The sequence below is a fragment of the Salmo trutta genome, chromosome 12, assembly GCF_901001165.1.
Source record: "Salmo trutta chromosome 12, fSalTru1.1, whole genome shotgun sequence".
NCBI lineage: Eukaryota > Metazoa > Chordata > Actinopteri > Salmoniformes > Salmonidae > Salmo > Salmo trutta.
The window spans coordinates 72,816,463-72,838,496 of record NC_042968.1 but is presented as its reverse complement, the minus strand read 5'-3'; the positions used below and the strand labels follow the sequence as shown (position 1 = coordinate 72,838,496).

The 22,034-nt window shown below is 42.8% G+C and overlaps 1 protein-coding gene across 5 annotated transcripts in view; it reads right to left on the bottom strand.

The window, feature by feature from the left end:
* The window catches only part of LOC115204121 (colorectal mutant cancer protein), a 121,687-nt gene that overhangs the window by 49,700 nt on the left and 49,953 nt on the right, over positions 1–22,034 (bottom strand). For all 5 annotated transcript variants that reach the window (XM_029769446.1, XM_029769447.1, XM_029769448.1 and 2 more), the window contains 4 exons: positions 21,746–21,888; positions 13,411–13,574; positions 7,407–7,613; positions 273–419 (listed from right to left, as the gene is read on the bottom strand). In XM_029769446.1, the coding sequence (XP_029625306.1) occupies positions 273–419; positions 7,407–7,613; positions 13,411–13,574; positions 21,746–21,888 (661 nt within the window). The remainder of the gene's footprint in view (positions 1–272; positions 420–7,406; positions 7,614–13,410; positions 13,575–21,745; positions 21,889–22,034) is intronic.

Here is a 22,034-nt window from a genome sequence, read left to right as displayed (position 1 = left end):
TGTGTGTGTGTGTGTGTGTGTGTGTGAGTGATCGAGACAGTACTATAAGAGATGGTGAAAATTGGAAAATAAAATGTTTATCCTTGGTCATTCCAGAGGAGAGTTCATAATGTCCCCAGAGAGACATTGCATTACCTCATATGAATGTACGATATTCCATTTCTTCAATTCTATTACTCAAGACCGTATGAGGTCTTAACCCTATAATGTACTTCCACATGCATAACTTTTTTTCCCCCCTTACTATGCATGTCATAGTGTGTGTGTTCTACCTTGGCCACAGGTATATCGTTACTGCTGCTGCTGGTGCTGAGTTCCCCAGTGCTGGGGTTGATTGGACGGGAGGTGGGGGTGAGACGCCCAGGGCTGGACAGGCCTGCAGGCTGGGAGCTCTGGAGACGCGTCTGCAGCTCTCGCACCTGGGGATAAGACACCATAGAGATATATTATATTACTATTTCATGTGAATGTGTTCTATTTAATTCTATGGCACACAAAGACACACATAAGCTGGTGGTCATGGGCATGGCAAAACATTAAAATAACATGAATAAAATATCAATAACACCCAAACCTGCTGAAAACACACAACTGCTTATGACCTCATCATACAGACGATTGACAAAAGGACTCAGTTAGTTGCAACTTTAACCACTTCTTGCTCCAGTTTTCGACAACGTGAGGATCCATCCCATCTCTTTAAAGCAGTGTGCAAAGGCAGGAATTTTGGGACAGTGATGATGTCATGAATGCAGAGGCAACAGGGTACTTGAGTCACTCTACTGCTGACAGGCTTCTCCTCACTCTATATTAAGCATCAAAAAGCTATTTGGTAAGGCTTGCCAGGTCTCGCAATGAATTTGTATGCAAGCTTGGATTTGTCTGTATTATGCTTGCAGCTTGTATACAAAATCCAAACGCTGTTGTTAATATGTTCTTACCTCTTCACAACCCAAAGCAGTTTAGGCTCCAGGTGTGTGTGTGTGGTTGTGTGCATGAATGTTGGGGTGTGTGTATGTGTCAGAGGGAGAGAGCTTCCTCTGCCAGGAAAAGCGTGGAAAAGAAAGAACATTAGTTTGACCCCTGGCTCATGAAAATACTGTATAAACAGTGAAAACTCGGCAAACTTGGTTTTGAAAACAATGGCCTTTTGTTCTTTACACAGCACACATTGTACACACAGAGACACCACAATATATACCCGCAAACAGTCAGCAACTGGCATGAGTTGTTGGCAGCACTGAATAGCTGAATACACATGACAAGTCAAAATCATGTTAGCTACCTGCATGTTGTCAATAATATAGGCAAACCTTTAAATTGCACACACACACACACACACACGTGGCATTATAGGCACAGGTAAATCTATCTACATCAAATGTATGGTCTGAAATGTAAATCAGGCTTCCTCTAGGGCAGACATACTGGCCTGGAAAACAGTTGAGGCGATAAGCCTGCATCTGCCACTAACTCTGTCTCTGCCTCTGCCTCCGCCAGCCAGACTGCGAGAACAGATTTTCCCCACCTCTATTTCCCTACGGACACCAGGGGAGAGGCGACTTTCAGAGACAGATAGAGAGAAAGGGATGAGCGGAAATAGAAGAGAAAGTGAGTGACAGAAAGAGGGGGGCGAGAGGAGAGTGGGGAAAGGTTGACAGTGAAGCAGAGACACTGGGAATGTGAGAGGGAGAGCAGGGACAGACAGGGTGTAGGAGAGAGGGAGAGATAGCAAGCTGGTCCTAGAAACACATTCAGACCCAACCAAATCATGAGAACACAAAACAATATTACTTGACACAATGGAAATATATATTTTTTAATGACTATGTACAGACTCAATGAGAATAGGCTTGCTATTGAGAAAGGTCGTCGTAGGCAGACCTGGCTGTGCACACTGCCCACAAAATCCATTGAAAACGGAGCTGCACTTCCTAACCTCCTGCCAAATGTATCAGCATATTAGAGATACAAAATACCCTCAGATTACACAGACCCACATAGAATTTGAAAACAAATACAATTCCAGACCCACAGCGTGCAATCACAGCAGCAAGATTTGTGACCTGTTAACAATGGTGTTTGAAGAAAAAGCAACACGTGTTCATGTTTATTTATTTTCCCTTTTCTACTTTAACTATTTGCACATTGTTACAACACTGTGCCATGACTGTCCTGTGAGGATCACAATGGGTCAGATCAGCTTGGGAATGGCTGACAATAACCAGTCCCTCTCCCACCGACAAATGAGGGGAGGAGGGAACTGTGGGGGGTTTTGACACCTCCACACCCGGTCGTAAATTTAAGCAGGAGAGAACTCTCTCTCTACCCTTTAGTATCAACCAAAGAAATACTGTTGTCTAGAGAGATTTTTGCCGCCCCAAAACTCTAACGTTAAAAAGTGAATCATGGAACAATATTTCTAACGTAACGAAATGGTCAGTGGGGAGACATAGGAAACTAATGTCATATTGTTTTTCATTTTGTGATGTTATTAAAAACGGTATGGACCAAATACTGTAACTTGGAAAGGATACCCACTTTATCTGTCAAGTTTTCATCCAATATTGTCACGTCGGTTGAAAGGAGAGGACCAAGGTGCAGCGTGGTGAGCGTACAGATTCTTTTTATTAGAAAAGACGCCGAACAAAACAATAAACACTACCCAACAAACCGTGAAGCTAAAGGCTATGTGTCATAAACAAAGTCAACTTCCCACAACACAAGGAGGGAAAAGGGCTACCTGAGTATGGTTCCCAATCAGAGACAACGATAGACAGCTGTCCCTGATTGAGAACCATACCCGGCCAAAACATAGAAAATAAAGAACATAGAAAAAGGAACATAGAATGCCCACCCTAGTCACACCCTGGCCTACCCAAAATAGAGAATAAAAAACCTCTCTATGGCCAGGGTGTGACAAATATGTTGTGAATAAAATATGAAAAATGATTCAAGTATGTTAGTTAAGATATGAAAGTGCTTTTAGGATGGGTAAGAGAGAACTTCTAATCATATCCTTTGCACATTAAGTAGCCACGCTCCGAGTGAGGTCAGAGAGCTTGTCAGCATGACGGAACGCCCCTTTTGGCCAGAGTGCATAAAAAGCCTTTGTTACGAAATTAACATTAGACCAGGAAGCGTGAGGCGAGAGCTACATGTTTTAAATGGTTGAAACGCTGAATCTCAACACGAGGTGAAGAAATACTCACCTTTCTTTAGACCAGAGAGACGAAGAGCTGCAGCTCATGTCTATTGTGGTCCGAATCCTGAATACCAACACGAGGAGGAAGAGGCGAGAAGCTCATCTCAGACAATCACTGGTACAGCTGTCTTAAGTCAGATATTGAGAAAAGCTCATCTAAGTGAGACTATCCTACTACGCTCATCACCAATTGGAACCATCGACATGGCTGTTATCTTCCAGAGTGAACAACAGTAGAAGACGGGAAAGCCCTTTCGGACAATCAGAGCCATACAGCTGGAAGCCTAACAACTTTCTGAGAAGGCTTGGTTCCGACCGAGATAAACGACAATCATAGGCATTTCACACTTAAATACATTCATGATTTCTTATTCCAAATTGGCGGCGGTTCGTGTGTAAAGTATATGTTTAATGGGAGAATAGTTATAGAATGTTTCCGTTTTTCTCGGTCTCTCTCTTTTTCCCCCTCTCCATCTCTGTGTAAAAGCCGTCATATTTTGTTAGTCCACTAGGGACCTTTGTCTCATGTAAAGTGTGTATGTTAATTCTGTGTTATTATTTAGTTAGCTAGCAAATAAATAATTAAACCCATGTGTAGTACTGAATAATGAGCAAGCCTGGTGGTTTTGCAGATCCAAGAACGTTACGATAGTACACAATAAGTATTTGATAAGAAGTACAGTGCCTAGCAAAAGTACTCATCCCCTTTGCATTTTTCCTATTTTGTTGCATTACAACCAGTAATTTAAATGGATTTCTATTTGGATTTCATGTAATGGACATACACAAAATAGTCCAAATTGGTGAAATGAAATTAAAAAAAGAACTTGTTTCAAACAATTCTAAAAAATAAAAAACTGAAAAGTGGTGCGTGCATATGGATTCAACCCCTTTGCTATGAAGCCCCTAAATAAGATCTGGTGCAACCAATTACCTTTAGAAGTCACATAATTAGTTAAATAAAGTCCACTTGTGTGAAATCTAAGTGTCACATGATCTGTCACATGATGTCAGTATATATACACACCTGTTCTGAAAGGCCTCAGAGTCTGTAACACCACTAAGCAAGGGGCACCACCAAGCAAGCGGCACCATGAAGACCAAGGAGCTCTCCAAACAGGTCAGGGACAAAGTTGTGGAGAAGTACAGATCAGGGTTGGGTTATAAAAAAAAAAAGAAGAAACTTTGAACATCCCACAGAGCACCATTAAATCCATTATTAAAAAATGGAAAGAATATGGCACCACAACAAACCTGCCAAGAGAGAGCCGCCCACCAAAACTCACAGACCAAGCATGCAGGGCATTAACCAGAGGCAACACAGATACCAAAGATAAACCTGAAGGAGCTGCAAAGCTCCATAGGACCACTTTAAGCCATACACTCCACAGAGTTGGGCTTTACGGAAGAGTGGCCAGAAAAAAGCCATTGCTCAAAGAAAAAAATAAGCAAACATGTTTGGTGTTCGCCAAAAGGCATGTGGGAGACTCCCCAAACATATGGAAGAAGGTACTCTGGTCAGATGAGACTAAAATTGAGCTTTTTGGACAACTGTATGTAGACATAATGACTGTTCACTTTGTATTGTTAATTTCACTTGCTTTGGCAATGTAAACATGTTTCCCAAGCCAATAAATGTGAGAGAGAGAAAGAAAGAGAGAATGCGAGAGAGCTTGGCCATGACTTTGAACACTGCTGTTTTTCCTGTTCTCCTCTCCTGAGAAACTCCCTGGGAGCCGAGGGTCTGAAAAAAGCCAACATGGCTGCCATGTGCTGCCAAAGGACACAGAGATGACTGCGACATCATGAACTAGTCCTCTAGCCAGCTTTCTCCCTCATGATCCCTGAGAAAAGAAACTGCAAAGAAAATGATTCTGGTTCTGTTTGGTTCTGGCCAGTTTATAAACCGAGGACTTTGTTTGACTCACATGCACATCTGTCCAGGACAGTTCTTGTATCCAGCTGATTTTAAAAAGTATACTGAACAACAATATAAAAGGCAATATGCAACATTTGAACAATTTTACTGAGTTAAAGTTCATATAAGGAAATCAGTCAATTGAAATACATTCATTAGGCCCTAATCCATGGATTTTACATGACTGGGAAGGGGCGCAGCCATGGGTGGGCCTGGGAGGGCATAGGCATACCCACTTGGGAGCCAGGTCCAGCCATTGCAGCGCCAGGCCAGCCAATCAGAATGAGTTTTTCCCCACAAAGAGCTTTATTACAGACAGAAATATTCCTCTGTTTCATCAGCTGTCCGAGTGGCAGGTCTCAGACAATCCTGCAGGTGAAGAAGCCGGAAGTGAAGATCCTGGGCTGGCGTGGTTACACGTGGTCTGCGGTTGTGAGGCTGGCAACAACTCTGGTGGACATTCCTGCAGTCAGCATGCCAATTGCACGGTCCCTCAAAACTTGAGACATCTGTGGCATTGTGTTGTGTGACAAAACAGCACATTTTAGAGTGGCTTGTTATTGTCCCCAGCACAAGGTGCATCTGTGTAATGATCATGCTGTTTAATCAGCTTCTTCATATGCAACAAATGTCAACTGGATGGATTATCTTGGCAAAGGAGAAATGGTAACCAAATTTGCACACAAAATTTGAGAGAAATAACCTTTTTGTACGTATGAAACATTTCTGTGATCTTTTATGTCAGCTCATGAAACATGGGACCAACACTTACCATGTTGCGTTTACATTTTGGTTCAATATACACTGCCTTATGCTGTGGTGTTTCACTGGAAGTGGTTGATTCCAACATACGTGATTCTTATTATGAGTGGAATGCATAGTAAAAGCTTAGAAGGCTTACAATGACATGCCAATATATAGTGTTCTGTATCTGGCCTTTAAAGTCAAACGCTCTTTTGTATCGTAAACAAAATGCTGACACAGCTGAATTATGTGGACAAGACACATACAGTACCGGTACTGTAAAAGGTGTAAAAGATGCTTACTACCACAGTAAATACCTGTCCTTCAATGGAGGGTAAAAGCCTAGGGAAGGAAAGTTAAGATCGTATCTGGACCTTGAGTCTCAAATGAGGGGGAATCCATATTTGAAAAGGCTGAGCGGGAGGAAGCAGGCCCCCAAGGACGCGCCGGTGTGTGCATAGCAAATCCTTTAAGGAGCCCCGCATTGAAACAGCAATGCAATGCATTTGTCCAATTTCTCTGTAAAACGGACAGATTTCATTAGAGGAAAGAGGAGAGGAGAAATTGAGAGGGTGGGAGGAACGAGTGCTCTGAGCTGAGCTGGGATGCTTTTTCTGCTGCGTCTAGGTCTCCTTTGAGGACCCGCCAGAATTAGTGAGGCTGGTTAGGTCGGCCTGACCGTTTTTCGCTCGATGCATCTCGTGGTCTAATCGCATTACGGTCCTAACTAGCTTCAGCAAGCCTTGGGAGGACACCAGATTTGATTATGTGTCTAAAAGCGCACAACGTATTGATTCAGATGGCTGCCCTAACCGGCGCACCATCCATAGTTCAGAAAGCAGAACTCAGTTCGCAGCTGGAAAATTCAAAGGGTTCATTCTTGCAGGAGCAAGGATAAATACACGTGTCTGGCCACTGGTGCCCAGTAATGTCTTCTTCTCCTTCAGACTTCCCTGAATAAACTTCCTGGAATTAGAAATGCTACGTGCGAGTGTCTGTCAATGCAGTGGCCTAGCGACAAAGCATCAGAGAACAAGTCTATATTTGAACTGATCGCCGCAGATCTTTCAATCCAACGGACATGGTGGACCATAATTACAGCTTAGAGCCTCTGTGCAGAGAATTTTTTTATTCTTTCGGATTCGGTCTTAGTTCTCTGCCTAGAACAGGTTCACACTAGGACACATTTACTAGAGATTTGGCAATAGGCTCAAGTTCTCACAACCTTTTCGAGATCTAATAAAAAAACAAGAAACCGAATGGAAAACTAAGAAACATACAGCTATGTTGAGTATCTTCTTTCTTCCTTCCACCTCACTAGATACCTTTTTGTATCGTATTGACTGTTATGGGTCAGATAAAATAAAAATGTATGTAAACCTGCCTTAGTAATAATAAGCAACGATGCACCCCAGTCTGTCAGCCACCAACACAGTCATGTGGAAAGGCTCAAAAAGGTACACGGGAAACGCACAAAACCCATAAACCAAATGACAGAAAATGTAAAAGAATCATAATAACAGGACCCAGCTGACTGACCCGTCGTCTCAAGCGGTCACGTTCCTCCCGGATGGCGTTCATGGTGGCCTTAGTGCGGTTTAGGTCCTCCTCCTTGGAGCACAGCATGGCCGTCAGGCTCTCGTTCTCTTCCCTCAGGCCGGACAGCTCCTTCTGCCAGTGCATACGCTCCTCCGACAGGCTGGGGTAGAAGTCCCGGCCCAAGGCCCCCTCGATCTCCTCCACCGTCTGGGGGAAAGGAGGAAAGAGGGGGAACATTATTTTATTTTAAAGTGCCGTATGTACAGTTGAAGTCGGAAGTTTACATACACTTAGGTTGGAGTCATTAAAACTCGTTTTTCAACCACTCCACAAATTTCTTGTTAACAAACTATAGTTTTGGCAAGTCGGTTGGGACATCTACTTTGTGCATGACACAAGTCATTTTTCCAACAATTGTTTACAAACAGATTATTTCACTTATAATTCACTGTATCACAATTCAAGTGGGCCACAAGTTTACATACACTAAGTTGACTGTGCCTTTAAAAATCTTCAAAAATTCCAGAAAACGATGACATGGCTTTAGAAGCTTCTGATAGGCTAATTGACATTATTTGAGTCAATTGGAGGTGTACCTGTGGATGTATTTCAAGGCCTACCTTCAAACTCAGTGCCGCTTTGCTTGACATCATGGGAAAATCAAAAGAAATCAGCCAAGACATCAAAACTAAATTGGAGACCTCCACAAGTCTGGTTCATCCTTGGGAGCAATTTCCAAATGCCTAAAGGTACCACGTTCATCTGTACAAACAATAGTACGCATTTATAAACACCATGGGACCACGCAGCCGTCATACCGCTCAGGAAGAAGACGTGTTCTGTCTCCTAGAGATGAACGTAATTTGGTGCGACAAGTTCAAATCAATCCCAGAACAACAGCAAAGGACCTTGTGAAGATGCTGGAGGAAACAGGTACAAAAGTATCTATAGCCACAGTAAAACGAGTCCTATATCGTCATAATCTGAAAGGCCGCTCAGCACGGAAGAAGCCACTGCTCCAAAACCACCATAAAAAGCCAGACTACGGTTTGCAACTGCACATGGGGACAAATATCGTACTTTTTGGAGAAATGTCCTCTGGCCTGATGAAACAAAAATAGAACTGTTTGCCCATAATGACCATCGTTATGTTTGGAGGAAAAAGGGGGAGTCTTGCAAGCCGAAGAACACCTTTCCAACCGTGAAGAACGGGGGTGGCAGCATCATGTTGTGGGGGTGATTTGCTGCAGGAGGGACTGGTGCACTTCACAAAATAGATGGCATCATGAGGGAGGAAAATGATGTGGATATATTGAAGCAACATCTCAAGACATCAGTCAGGAAGTTAAAGCTTGGTCGTAAATGGGTCTTCCAAATGGACAATGACCCCAAGCATACTTCCAAAGTTGGGGCAAAATGGCTTAAGGACAACAAAGCCAAGGTATTGGAGTGGCTATCACAAAGTCAGGAATTGTGAAAAACTGAGTTTAAATTTATTTGGCTAAGGTGTATGTAAACTTCACCTGTATATAGGGTGTTGTGTGTGGCGATTGATGAGGAAAAAATGTTATTTAATCGATTTTAAAATAAGGCTGTAACATAACAAAATGTGGGAAAAGTCAAGGGGTCTGAATACTTTCCAAATGCACTGAACATTCAGTTTTAATATGGCAGATATTGCATTCATTGTTGATACAAACTATTATTTGAAGTTTTCAATGTTTCATATATTCAACTTCTTGGATGCATTCAAATTCAGTTCTCTAAATTCAGATTCAAAACCAGAGATAACAGCTTGGGCTGTACATTATACAATGCTCAAAAAAATAAAGGGAACACTAAAATAACACATCCTAGATCTGAATGAATGAAATAATCTTATTAAATACTTTTTTCTTTACATAGTTGAATGTGCTGACAACAAAATCACACAAAAATAAATCAATGGAAATCCAATTTATCAACCCATGGAGGTCTGGATTTGGAGTCACACTCAAAATTAAAGTGGAAAACCACACTACAGGCTGATCCAACTTTGATGTAATGTCCTTAAAACAAGTCAAAATGAGGCTCAGTAGTGTGTGTGTGGCCTCCACGTGCCTGTATGACCTCCCTACAACGCCTGGGCATGCTCCTGATGAGGTGGCGGATGGTCTCCTGAGGGATCTCCTCCCAGACCTGGACTAAAGCATCCGCCAAGTCCTGGACAGTCTGTGGTGCAACATGGCGTTGGTGGATGGAGCGAGACATGATGTCCCAGATGTGCTCAATTGGATTCAGGTCTGGGGAACGGGCGGGCCAGTCCATACCATCAATGCCTTCCTCTTGCAGGAACTGCTGACACACTCCAGCCACATGAGGTCTTGCATTGTCTTGCATTAGGAGGAACCCAGGGCCAACCGCACCAGCATATGGTCTCACAAGGGGTCTGAAGACCTCATCTCGGTACCTAATGGCAGTCAGGCTACCTCTGGCGAGCACATGGAGGGCTGTGCGGCCCCCAAAGAAATGCCACCCCACACCATGACTGACCCACCGCCAAACCGGTCATGCTGGAGGATGTTGCAGGCAGCAGAAAGTTCTCCACGGCGTCTCCAGACTCTGTCACTGACTCCAGACTTCTGATCCCTCCTGTCTCAGCCTCCAGTATTTATGCTGCAGTAGTTCATGTGTCGGGGGGCTAGGGTCAGTCTGTTACATCTGGAGTATTTCTCGTCTTATCCGGTGTCCTGTGTGAATTTAAATATGCTCTCTCTAATTCTCTCTTTCTGTCTTTCTCTCGGAGGACCTGAGCCCTAGGACCATGCCTCAGGACTACCTGGCATGATGACTCCTTGCTGTCCTCAGTCCACCTGGCCGTGCTGCTGCTCCAGTTTCAACTGTTCTGCCTGCAGCTATGGAACCCTGACCTGTTCACCAGACGTGCTTGTTGCACCCTCGACAACTACTATGATTATTATTATTTGACCATGCTGGTCATTTATGAACATTTTAACATCTTGACCATGTTCTGTTATAATATCCACCCGGCACAGCCAGAAGAGGACTGGCCACCCCTCATAGCCTGGTTCCTCTCTAGGTTTCTTCCTAGGTTTTTGCCTTTCTAGGGAGTTTTTCCTAGGGAGTTTTTCCTAGCCACCGTGCTTCTTTCACATGCATTGCTTGCTGTTTGGGGTTTTAGGCTGGGTTTCTGTACAGCACTTTGAGATATCAGCTGATGTACGAAGGGCTATATAAATACATTTGATTTGACTTGATTTGTCACGTCTGTCACATGTGCTCAGTGTGAACCTGCTTTCATCTGTGAAGAGCACAGGGCGCCAGTGGCGAATTTGCCAATCTTGGTGTTCTCTGGCAAATGCCAAACGTCCTGCACGGTGTTGGGCTGCAAGCACAACCCCCACCTGTGGACGTCAGGCCCTCATACCACCCTCATGGAGTCTGTTTCTGACCATTTGAGCAGACACATGCACATTTGTGGCCTGCTGGAGGTCATTTTGCAGGGCTCGGCAGTGCTCCTCCTGCTTGCACAAAGGCGGAGGTAGCGGTCCTGCTGCTGGGTTGTTGCCCTCCTACGGCCTCCTCCACGTCTCCTGATGTACTGGCCTGTCTCCATGCTCTGGACACTACGCTGACAGACACAGCAAACCTTCTTGCCACAGCTCGCATTGATGTGCCATCCTGGATGAGCTGCACTACCTGAGCCACTTGTGTGGGTTGTAGACTCCGTCTCATGCTACCACTAGAGTGAAAGCACCGCCAGCATTCAAAAGTGACCAAAACATCAGCCAGGAAGCATAGGAACTGAGAAGTGGTCTGTGGTCACCACCTGCAGAACCACTCCTTTATTGGGGGTGTCTTGCTAATTGCCTATAATTTCCACCTGTTGTCTATTCCATTTGCACAGCAGCATGTGACATTTATTGTCAATCAGTGTTGCTTCCTAAGTGGACAGTTTGATTTCACAGAAGTGTGATTGACTTGGAGTTACATTGTGTTGTTTAAGTGTTCCCTTTATATTTTTGAGCAGTGTATAAAGTACGGTTTTATAAGCCCAGCTACTGCTATGGAACATGTGGAGTAACTTAAACTTGTCTGTGCCGCATGAACACCCAATATCAACAAATGGCCTTGGAGAAGATACATATTTGCCTGGGTGGTATTCTTTTTATAGGCTTAGTCAATGGTAATGGATTGGGTCCACACACAATGGGATACTGTAGCCCAATCCCAAACCCATCACTAGACCCTTGGCTGACTCCTCGCAAATCTGAAAGGCCTGGATACGTCGGTGTAGAAATCAGCTCCACCTCTCATACTCACTGGATAAGTGTTTCTATCAAATTGCAAAAATTCTGTTATTATAGATGTGTAAAAGAGACACCATTAGGACACTCAGTCTAGAAGAGAGGGATCTGTTTGGGATTAAGCCTCACAGCTGGAACTGTGAAGGTGTCTATTTTTCTTCACACAAAATGTAACTGGGTTAGCATTAAGTGGTCAGACTAGCACTGGTTGTGTCCACTGTGATCAGCCAACAAAAGGGGGTGAAATTGATAGCCAAGTTCAATTAGTTTATTAGAAAATGTAGATCACTAAATAAACGTTAAACATAGAGACCTTGATTTCTCTTTCTTTACAGTAATATGTCTCCATCTGTCCTCTATTGCAGCTCTGACACAACGGTTTGTAATGGAGGTCCATTCAGGCTGATAACATAAAGCCAAGTAAATCCATTCTCCCACCTTACAGTGAGTGGGCTATGACAGTCACTAATGCCAGTTAAAGTGATTGTCTGTTATGCCTTTAACAGTCTTAACACGGACATACACTATATATTCTAAATTATGTGGACACCCCTTCAAATTTGTGGATTCTGCCATTTCAGCCACACCTGTTGCTGACAGCTGTATAAAATCGAGCACACAGCCACGCAATCTCCATAGACAAATATTGGCAGTAGAATGGCCTTGCGAAGAGCTCAGTGACTTTCAATGAGGTATCATTATAGGATGCCACCTTTCCAACAAATCAGTTTGTCAAATTTCTTCCCTGCTAGAGCTGCCCCGGTCAACTGTAAGTGCAGTTATTGTGAAGTGGAAACGTCTAGGAGCAACAATGGCTCAGCCGCAAAGTGATAGGCCACACAAGCTCACAGAACCGCCGAGTTCTGAAGTTCGTAAAAATCGCCTGTCCTTGTTTGCAACACTCACTATTGACTTCCAAACTGCCTCTGGAAGCAACACCAGCAAAATAATTGCTATATTTCTCTGTCCTTCACTTTGCCTCTCTCCTTTCTATACCTCTTTCTTTAGCATAACTGTCTCTCGCTCACGGTTAATTTCTCTGCATCTCTGTCACATTCTGTGTCTATAGGTCTACTTCCCTTTCGCTCTCCCTCTCTCATTCTCCCACCTTTCCCTGTGTATGTGTGTGTGTGTGTTGTATTATCTATTTGCGAGGAAAGAAATAGCTAGCAGACTGAATTCCCCTTAGGACTGCTGACACTCCCATCGCTACGGAGACGACAGCCAGGCAGACAGGTTTCCATTACCAGAGCTGAGGCGTCACCGTGGGGACCACCATCTGGCCCCTCATCAGTCTATGACATCAGTCTGAATCACACAGGCGTCCCAGGCTGAGACGGGCTGTTACTGGTGGGTACAACCCAGGGTCACCCCAGGACCCCTGCTGACAGATTACTGGAAGTGGCTCAGGTCTTCCAGCAGGACAGTTCAACGTCATACAACAGTTATATTATAACTAATCTCACTGTATTTTCTATTTACCTTTCTTTAAGCATCTGTGAATGCATTTAATAGGAGATGCTTGTACCAGTATTAGGTTAACCTATTTTCATCTATCCTGCATATTTTTCTTTTGCTCCATCCGCTCTTTATCCTCCTTCACGCTTTCCTACCAATTAATTGTGTTTATATGGAAGGAAAAGGATTTCCTAAAACAAGTCTCAGTATTAGCCGCTAGTCATTTTCTGGTGTCTTACCTTGATGGCAAGGTCACAGTGTTGGCTGGCGGTGGTCAGCTGCTCTATGTGGCGGTCGACCTCGGCCACAGACAGGCTGCATGTGCTCTTCTTCCTCCCACACAGCACGCTCTCCAACCCCGTCAGAACCCGCTGCAGCTCTGAGTTCAGGTCACTGCAGTTGTCTACAGGGAGAAAGCACAGGTCCGGCTCAGACTGGTCTAGGAACATATTCATGTTTTAAAGCCTAATGTAATGTAACGTCAGGCAAACTGAGTTCAGGCCACTGCAGTACAGGGAAGATGTCCAGAGTCAAACGGATCTGGAATCAGATGAATGAATTCTAGTGTGCAAGATGCTGGTTAAAATAATAGGACTAGAGCCAGATACACTGATCTAGGAACAAATAATCAAACCTCAATGTGGCTAGAACAACACAGCTACTGTAGTCTGCATGAGCAAGGTGACCTTGGAGCATAGTGTTGATGTTTTGTGTGCTAGGGCCATACTGATAACCAGCCATGTACTAAATGCTCATGGTTTAACTGAGCGCCTGAGGGTGACTGGAGGAATGCTGCAGGCTAGTAACACACTCATTAAACCACATCACACACACACACATCTGCTGTTTAGAGAGAACACAACACGCACAACTATTTGAGAGAAAGACAATGATACAAGCAGGACAATTCTTTTTCATATAATATGACAATATTGAAATTCAGTACATTTATACACAGCGAACTACAGATAACACCTGTGGGAATCAAACCCACAACCCTGGGTTGCAAGGCAAGCAGCAAGCTCCAACCAACTGAGGCATGTAGGGCTGTCTCCGACTAAAACAATTATCTTGGTCGACCGAGGGTCGTCTGTTCTTTCGACCAATCGATTGGTCACCATTTTTAAACGTGTATTTTTCCATATATAGACACCCTACAGTATGTATTTTCATCAAATCAACCATAAAACACACACATGGCAAGAGGGAGCTGGACCACAATTGATTTGATTGTGCTGGCCGGGCTCCTCCCTGCTGCAGCAACCACCACAGAACATCAATAGTGTTTATTGCGTTGTCCGTGTTGCTGAAGCTGCAACATAATTACAGCCATTTCTGCCTGAAAAGTTCTGTTACCGAAATCCCTCATTTATTTAGGAAAAACATTTCCTATTGCCTCAACCCTGGCTCTTTTTACGTGACACGTATGCATCGCATACACGAGACCAATAGGGCCTGACCTATAGCAGATCATAATCACATCAATAAACTGGTTATAACAAACTCTGAACACCATAACACGTGACAGCAAGATGGATGCAGACGTGACAAATAAACTCTAAACTGGGGAATGTTTGGTTGCTCAGGAGGAAAAAGGGGAAGTCAGGTGTGGAATACATTTTACTAGTTGTGGAAAGTACTGGAGTTCAAGAAAAATAAAGTAAGGAGCCACCCCTGCGTGCATATTATGTGTGCCAAACAGGTGCTGTTAGATTACAATATCATTTCAATAAATTATAAGCGTACCAGAGAGTCTGTAAATTTCCACCGGTCTAATGTTCATTGCTCATGTTTCTTGGCCCAAGCAAGTATCTTCTTATTATTGGTGTCCTTTAGTAGTGGTTTCTTTGCAGAAATTCGACCATGAAGGCCTGATTCAGGCCTGATTCAGGCCTCTGAACAGTTGATGTTGAAATGTGTCTGTAACTTGAACTCTGTGAAGCATTTATTTGGGCTGCAATTTCTGAGGCTGGTAACTCTAATGAACTTATCCTTTGCAGCAGAGGTAACTCTGGGTCTTCCTTTCCTGTGGCGGTCCTCATGAGAGCCAGTTTCATCATAGCGCTTGATGGTTTTTGCGACTGCACTTGAAGAAACTTTCAAAGTTCTTGACATTTTCCATATTGACTGACCTTCATGTCTTAAAGTAATGATGGATTGTCGTTTCACTTTGCTTATTTGAGCTGTTCTTGCCATAATATGGACTTGGACTTTTACCAAATAGGGCTATCATCTGTATACCCCCCTACCTTCCCACAACACAACTGACTGGCTCAAACGCATTAAGAAGGAAAGAAATTCCACAAATTAACTTTTAAGAAGGCACACCAGTTAATTGAAATGCATTCCAGGTGACTACCTCATGAAGCTGGTTGAGAGAATGCCAAGTGTGCAAAGCTATCATCAAGGTGGCTACCTTTGTAACGCCCTGGCCATAGAGAGGGGTTTTTTGTTCTTTATTTTGGTTAGGCCAGGGTGTTACATTGGGTGGGCGTTCTATGTTCCTTTTTCTATGTTTTTGTATTTCTTTGTTTTGGGCCGTGTGTGGCTCCCAATCAGGCACAGCTGAAGCTCGTTGTTGCTGATTGGGAGTCACACATAAGGAGCATGTTTTTCCTTTGGGTTTTGTGGGTAATTGTTTCTGTTAGTGTTTTGCACCTGACAGGACTGTTTGGCTGTCAGTTTTCTTGTTTTTTTGTATAGTGTTCACGTTGTTTGTATTAAATTCTCATGATGAACACTAACTCCGCTGCACCTTGGTCTTCTTCCGACGACGGCCGTTACAACCTTGAAGAATCTCAAATTACTTCATGATTACTACATGATTCCTTATGTGTTATTTCATAGTTTTGAGGTCTTCACTATTATTCTACAATGTAGAAAATAGTAAAAATAAAGAAAAACCCTTGAATGAGTAGGTGTCCTAAAACTTTTGACCAGTAGTGTATATTTGCAAACATTTCTAAAACCCTGTTTTTTCTTTGTCATTATGGGGGAATGTGTTGATTTGTATTTGTATTTATTTATTATGGATCCTGGGGTCCAGCAAAATTAAGGCAGTTTATATGATTTTAAAAACATTACAATACATCTACAGATTTCACAACACACTGTGTGCCCTCAGGCCCCTGCTCCACCACTACCACATATCTACAGTACAAAATCCATGTGTACGTGCGTGTAGTGCGTATGTTATCGTGTGTGTGTGTGTATGCATGTGTCTGTGCCTATGTTTGTTGCTTCACAGTCCCTGCTGTTCCATAAGGTGCATTTTTAAATCTAATTTTACTCCTTGAATCAGTTACTTGATGTGGAATAGAGTTCCATGTAGTTATGGCTGTATGTAGTACTGTGCGCCTCCCATAGTCTGTTCTGGACTTGGAGACTGTGAAGAGAACTCATGGCTTGTTTTGGGGGGCATGCATGGGTGTCCGAGCTGTGCGCCAGTAGTTCAAACAGACAGCACGGTGCATTCAATATCTCAATACCTCTCATAAATACAAGTAGTGATAAAATCAATCTCTCCTCCACTTTGAGCCAGGAGAGATTGACATGCATATTAGCTCTTTATGTGCAGCCAAGGGTCAGCCGTGCTGCCCTGTTCTGAGCCAATTGCAATTTTCCTAAGTCCCTTTTTGTGGCACCTGACCACACGACGGAACAGTAGTCCAGGTGTGACAAAACTAGGCCCTGTAGGACCTGCCTTGTTGATAGTGCTGTTTAGTTAGAGCGGTGCTTTATTATGGACAGACTTCTTCCCATCTTAGCTACTGTTGTATCAATATGTTTTGACCATGACAGTTTACAATCCAGGGTTACTCCAAGCAGTTATATCACCTCAACTTGCTCAATTTCCACTTTATTTATTACAATATTTAGTTGAAGTTTAAGGTTTAGTGAATGATTTGTCCCAAATAAAATGATTGTAGTTAAAATAATATTTAGAACTAACTTATTCCTTGCCACCCATTCTGAAACTAACTGCAGCTCTTTGTTAAGTGTTGCAGTCATTTCAGTCGCTGTAGTAGCTGACGTGTATAGTGTTGAGTCATCTACATACATAGACACACTGGCTTTACTCAAGGCCAGTGGCATGTCATTAGTATTGAAGATTGAAAAAAGTAAGGGGCCTAGCAGCTGCCCTGGGGAATTCCTGATTCTACTTGGATTATGTTGGAGCGGCTTCCATTAAAGAACACCCTCTGTGTTCTGTTAGACAGGTAACTCTTTATCCACAATATAGCAGGGGGTGTAAAGCCATAACAAATATGTTTTTCGAGCAGCAGACTATGATCGATAATGTCAAAAGCTGCACTGAAGTCTAACAGAACAGCCTCCCCAATATTTTTATCATCAATTCCTCTCAGCCAATCAGTCATTTGTGTAAGTGCTGTACTTGTTGAATGTCCTTCCCTATAAGCATGCTGAAAGTTTGTTGTCAATTTGTTTACTGTAAAATAGCATTGTATCTGGTCAAACACCATTTTTTCAAAAAGTTTACTAAGGGTTGGTAACAGGCTGTTTGGTTGATCGGCTATTTGAGCCAGTAATGACTTTTGGTTCCCTCCAAGTCAAATCAAAGTTTATTTGTCACGTGCGCCGAATACTACAGGTGTAGACCTTACAGTGAAATGCTTACTTACAAGCCCTAACAAACAGTGCAATTTTAAGTAAAAAATAGGTATTAGGTAAACAATAGATAAGTAAAGAAAGAAAAAAAATACAGTAAAATGACAGTGAAAATAACAGTAGTGAGGCTATATACAGGTGGTACTGGTACAGAGTCAATGTGCGGGGGCACCGGTTAGTTGGGCTAATTGAGGTAATATCTACATGAATGTATAGTTAAAGTGACTATGCATAGATGATAAACAGAGCAGCAGCAGCGTAAAAGAGGGGTTGGGGGCACACACTTTCTAGTAGGCTTAGATTGAAGTTATGGCAAATAAGAGTGGCAATATCGTCCGCTATTATCCTCAGTAATTTTCCATCCAAGTTGTCAGACCCCTGTGGCTTGTCATTGTTGATAGACAACAACAAATTATTTACTTTCATAATTTGGTCAGATATACTTGGATGTGTAGTGTCAGTGTTTGTTGCTGTCATGTCATCCCTAAGTTTGTTAATCTTGCCAAAAGAAAAATCATTAAAAAGTAGTTGGCAATATCAGTTGGTTTTGTGATGAATCTGATTCAACGAATGATGGAGCTCAGTTTGCCTTTTTTCCCAAAATGTCATTTAAGGGGCTCCAAAGTTTTTTTCATTTATCTTTGTTTCATAGTGTAGTTTCTTCTTCTTTTTATTCAGTTTAGTCACATGATTACTCAATTTGCAATACGTTTGCCAATCGGTTGTGCAGCCAGACTTATTTGCCATTCCTTTTGCCTCATCCCTCAACCATACAATTTTTCAATTCCTCATCAATCCATAGGGATTTAACATGTTTTACAGTCATTTCCTTAAATGGGTGCATGCTTATTAGTAACTGGAATAAGCAATTTCATTAATGTATCAAGTGCAACATCTGTTGTTTGCTCCTCATTACACACCACGGACCAACAAATATTCTTTACATTAACAACATAGGAATCACTATAAAACTTATTGTATGACCTCTTATACACTATATTAGGCCCAGCCTTCGGAACATTGGTTTTCCTAGATATGGTTACTATATTGTGATCACTACATCCGATGATAAAACATTTTTAAAAGTATGTTGTTCTTTTTAATAAGGCTGTAATGAAACAAATGTGTAAAAAGTCAAGGGGTCTGAAAACTAGCCTTAGAGTGATGGACTGTGCCATCCCCACTGCCTCCACAATGGACCAGTCCACTCAGGCAGGCGCCAATCACACAGGTACCCCATGATTGAAACTATTTATTTTGCTACTGCCCGACTAAAGAAATCTTGGTCGACCAACAGCCTATCGGTAAACAATCAACCAGTCGACTAAATGGGGTCAGCCCTAAAAGGCATGTACCACTTTCAAAGCTTCAGTTCCCTATTCACTGTGTCAACTTCATATCTCCAGAGGGAATCAAATTGGCTCATCAGAAACTAATTTAAATTTGCATATAAATAAAAGCCCTGCAAAGCATCCAATACCCCCAAGCCGATGGTGAGCACCTGCTGCCATACTGCATCCACGATGATAATGATGATTATTAGTATCTATACCCAGACCTAGACAAACACAGCCTGGGTACATTGTGTGAAATATGAAAATGTGGCGAGCGACTGAGACGTATTTCCATATGTCCCCCCTTTTCCTACCGCTGGAGGGGCAAAGTAAGTGCAGGTTTTGCCAACAATTCGAAAGTAATTAGTGCTGTGCGAACGAACGTGATGATTAACAAAACGTATATTCCTGTTTCCTAAATGATTTCCTGACTGGTGAAATCCTTTTGTGTGTGTGTGTGTGTGTGTGTGAGGGGATAAGATTGCCCCGGCTACAGCTAGACAAAGACCTGTAATGAATGAAAAATGTGTTTTTCTTCTCGCTCTCTGCTCAACGTTGAGGATAAGGAAGAAGAGAAACCAATGAAGCTCTTCACCATTGACAAGTGATTGCTGGGTGCACTCAGCACCATTGATAGAGGGGAGTATAAATAGCGTCTCGAAGGAACTGCTGCACGGACTCTGCTGAATCAATTTTCCATTGTGGGAGTGTGCATGCGAGCACAAACGCGCACACACACAGTCACATACCCACACGCACATAACTGCTCCTCATTCGATCTCCGCTAAAAGCTGATAATTGTGTATTGGGTGCCATCAACCCTATAGCAGTTGGTTGGCAACGGGCCATCCATCAAGGGAGGACATGCACAGATACTGTAGGTCACAGAGTCCATCTATGGGCACAGATAGGTAACAGTCTCTCCATGGGAAAGATGATTCATATGAACCACTGATCGAAGCAGTTATTAGTGAAACAGAAAAGCGAAGATTAGCCTGAGAGCATAAACACATTCATTCTACTGATGGAGTGGAGCAAACTCCGGCTTGGTTGTGAATGTGTCCACTAAACCATAGAATGAGGGTATTCAGAGCAAGTCAAACTCATTTATCTTCTTACATCTACACGTTCCGCTAGCGGAACGTCTGCTCCAATATCCAATGATGGGCGGGGCGCGAAATTCAAACTCCTCTAAATCCGAAAACTTACACTTTTCAAACATATGACTATGTTACAGCTATTTAAAGACAAGACTCTCCTTTATCTAACCAAACTGTCCGATTTCAAAAAGGCTTTACAGCGAAAGCAAAACATTAGATTATGTCAGCAGAGTACCCAGCCAGGAATAATCACACAGCCATTTTTCAAGCTAGCATATCATGTCACATAAACCCAAACCATATCTAAATGCAGCACTAACCTTTGATGATCTTCATCAGATGACACACCTAGGACATTGTGTTATACAATACATGCATGTCTGTTCAATCAAGTTCATATTTATATCAAAAACCAGCTTTTTACATTAGCATGTGACGTTCAGAACTAGCATTCCCACCGAACACTTCCGGTGATTTTACTAAATTACTCACGATAAACGTTCACAAAAAGCATAACAATTATTTTAAGAATTATAGATACAGAACTCCTCTATGCACTCGATATGTCCGATTTTAAAATAGCTTTTCGGATGAAGCACATTTTGCAATAATGTAAGTACATAGCCCGGCGTTACAGGGCTAGCTATTTAGACACCCACCCAGTGTAGCCTTCACCAAAATCACATTTCCTATAAGAAAAATGTTCTTACCTTGCTTGTTCTTCATCAGAATACACTGCCAGGACTTCTACTTCAATAACAAATGTAGGTTTGGTCCCAAATAATCCATCGTTATATCCAAACAGCGACGTTTTGTTCGTGCGTTCTAGACACTATCCCAACGCTAAATCTCGGCCACGAGCATGACGCAAAATATGACAAAAAATTTCGAAATATTCCATTACCGTACTTCGAAGCATGTCAACCGCTGTTTAAAACCAATATTTATGCAATTTATCTCGTAGAGAAGCGATAATATTCCGACCGGGAATCTGCCTGTCTGTAAACTGAGGAAAAAACCAAAAGCCGGGGGCGGGGCGTGTCACGCGCCTAAGGCTTAGTCCATTGACTGACCACTCAGCATTTGCTCTCGTGTGCTTCAGCCAGGGCTTTGAATGACATCATTCCTGTTTTTCCCGGGCTGTGAGACTCCATTGTTGACGTGAGAATTGTCACGTAAGAGCAGAGATCCTTTGTAAACGACAGAGATAATAAAGAAGGGCAAGAAATGTTCAGACAGGGTACTTCCTGAACAGAAGCATCTCAGGTTTTTGCCTGCCATAGGAGTTCTGTTATACTCACAGACACCATTCAAACAGTTTCAGAAACTTTGGAGTGTTTTCTCTCCAAAGCTAATAATTATATGCATATTCCAGTTTCTGGGCAGGACTAATAATCAGATTAAATCGGGTACGTTTTTTATCCAGCCGTGAAATTACTGCCCCCTAGATGTAACAGGTTATAGGAGTTGTATGTGGGTTTACAGTCAAACACTACAGTGTCCTTTCTTACCCATGTTGGCGCTCGCCAGGGTGGAGTGGTTTTCAGCCAGTGAGACGGAGGCCACGTCCTGGTCGAGGCTGCGTCCGTCCTCGTTGACATCGTGCTGGCTGTGGCTGAGCTCTGAACGCAGCTCCGAAAACTCATCCTCCTCCCTGAGGGGCAGAGGGTCACTGAGTTATGTCGGAGTTAGGGCAAAGTCATATGACACTAGCCTTGTTGACAGATGTGTTTGTGGTTCGATAACGCTGTAATTTCTTGGCATGATGGCAAACAGACGAGTCAGCTAAAGCATAAAACT